The following is a 2,722-nucleotide window of genomic DNA, read 5'->3' on the forward strand; positions in this document are numbered from 1 at the left end:
CTGCATGAACAGCAGTCTCATATGCCTTTAAAATTATGTAGTTTTCACTATGCCAATGACCATGTTACAATGTAATATTGAAGGGCTGGGACTGGAATGTTGAATTCTAGGTAATTATTTCTGACATTATGTGTCTAAGCTTAATGTTGACATATACATGTAGTGAAATATAGTGCATGTGTGTGTAAATATAGCTATAAATTTATGAAAAGTTTCAGTATAAAGCCAATGATGGAATGGAACCAATTTTTTGACATAGTTCTTTGCGCCTTTGAAGGCCTGGAAAATAAATGTTTAGTACAGACAAGATGTCAAATGATTGTGTTTTGGAAACTTTTCCATAGCATCTTCCTTTCTTAGATGAGATAGAATACCTTTGTACTATGTTTTAATATATTTGTTTTTCCCTTCAAAAATAAAATTTGAGGTTTTTGAATTTTTTATAAACATTATTTAAAAAATAAATGATTAATAATAATCATGGATCAATCCTGCCAAGGCCAGTCCCAGGCCCGGCTAAAGAAAAAAAAAACTATTTTGGATCATATAATTTGATAGATTATTATATTTTTTGACGTACTATTTTTTTTAATTACGATTCAATTTGATTTGATATTTTTATTATTTGTTAAGGTTAAAATTCGTAATACTGGAATAAATTCAAAATCTTGAGAACTAAATAAATTTGCTTATGTGTAGGTATTCTCAAAATTAGTTTTCTTAAAAAATTTATAATACCTATTTTGATTATTTTTTAAAGAAAATCATTTTTAATAGAAGAGAGAAAAAATTATAATTTATGGTGTCAATGCCTTTTCTTCCCCTTTTAAAATTAGGGGTAGCTTGTTTAATTACTCTATCAAAAACACCAATAAATTCGCTAGTGTTACTACTGCTCTCGAAACTAATTCATTTTGAGTGAGACAAAGGAGAGTGGAAATTACGTGTGCACGGGTGAATTCGCAGATCACAGATCACGATTTGCAATGGATAAGAGAACTGTGTTTGCAACAAAGGGAAAGGTGAGAAACTATATACTCGACGATATTGCCTTATCCATTCTATCGAAATTGCCTCTTAAATCTTTGAAGCGATTTGGATGCGTTCGTAAATCTTGGTATCTCTTATTTGAAAATACTCATTTCATGAACATGTTCCGCAACAATTTCTTATCTAATTTGCACTGTGGTTCTTATTACGACGGAGCATCTATACTCTTACAGTTGAATGAACCCTATTATGAAGATGGTTTTTATTCTCTTTCTGGTGAGATGTTTGAGAATAAGGTGAAAGTAGAATTCTCAAATCCATTCGCAAACCTATACAATTTTTGTATTTTTGGTTTTGGTAGTATTAATGGTATACTTTGTCTCTATGAGTATGATCATTCGGGCAAAATTATATTGTTGATGCCAGAAACCCAGGCAATCAAGATCCTTCCTTCTTACAACATTGATTCAATTAAGTGGTTTATCCCAAATGATGCTAAGGATTTTGTTGATGTTCGTATTGTTTCCGATGTTCATGGATTTGGTTATGACCATGTTATAAATGACATTAAAGTCATTCGATATGTACGTTTTAGTATAGTGCCGTCACTGGTATACCCTGGTTACGTAGAAGAGATAATGTCTCTATATTGGTCAGGAGAAATATCCTTAGGACCTATATGGGAGATATATAGTCTAAGAAATAACTTGTGGAGGAAACTTGATGTTAGCATGCCGTGTTCTTCAGACTATACTGAGGGAACCCAAGTATACCTGGGTGGAGTGTGTCATTGGTTGTCTGAAAAAGATGAAGAAGAAAATCCTAATGGACCATGTTTGGTGTCATTTTACTTGAGTAATGAGGTGTTCTTAGTAACACCCATACCCTCAGACTTAGATGATTGTTTTGAAGTTGAAGCATTGTGGATAAACTTGGCAGTGATAAATGATTTCATTGCATTGATCTCATATCATGAACAAACTACTACTTTTCACATATCAATTTTGGGTGGATTAGGTATGAAAGAATCATGGACCAAACTCTTTATTGTTGGACCATTGTCTTGCATTAAACGTCCTATCGGAGTTGGGACGAAAGGGGAAATATTCTTTCAAAGAAAAGACGAAGAATTAGTCTGGTTTGATCTAAGTACCCAAATGATTGAGGAACTTGGTTATAAAGCAAGGGGTCATTCTACTCGAATAATAATATACAAAGGAAACATTTTTCCAATTGGAGGAACAAGTAGTTAATTGTTTTTCTTGTTTTCACCAAGAGGTATATGATTGTGGTTGTTGAGATATTACATTTTATGAAAACTGGTTTGAGATCAATTGTACATATCACAATTATTGTCAAGTAAATTACGAAATCAATTGATTTTTCTTTATCAATTTTATTTTGAATGTTTAGTCTCTTTCCATTTGCAAACTGATTTGATTTCCATATAATTGAATATAATTAATGCTGGATGTTGCATTGTTTTTTTTTTGAATTTCGTACACAAGTGCTCAAAAGTAGACTATTACAGAGTGTGCTCTATTTTATTCTTTACCAATTTTCTCTTAGAGAGTATTCTGATGCCAATTCTTTTAGTAGCTTTGGTTTCAATGAAGCTTTCCGTAACTGGATTCATTTGATTCTGTTGATTAGAATCATATGAAGTTCAGTCAATACCAATTTCTGAAAGTTTGTCTTTAGCCAATACCCTTTTGTATGGTTTCTTCTTTAA

General features: G+C 31.9%; 1 protein-coding gene across 1 annotated transcript; it reads left to right on the forward strand.

Annotated features, from left to right (window-relative positions):
• Positions 1-986: 986 nt before the first annotated feature.
• On the forward strand, positions 987-2,396 carry LOC146917562 (F-box/kelch-repeat protein At3g06240-like). The gene has a single exon (XM_085717281.1). The coding sequence runs from the start codon at positions 987-989 to the stop codon at positions 2,241-2,243; it is 1,257 nt and encodes a 418-aa protein (XP_085573407.1). The 3' UTR covers positions 2,244-2,396.
• Positions 2,397-2,722: the final 326 nt, after the last annotated feature.

Source organism: Medicago sativa, chromosome 6 (assembly GCF_051527215.1).
Source record: "Medicago sativa cultivar Bolivia chromosome 6, Bolivia_mono, whole genome shotgun sequence".
NCBI lineage: Eukaryota > Viridiplantae > Streptophyta > Magnoliopsida > Fabales > Fabaceae > Medicago > Medicago sativa.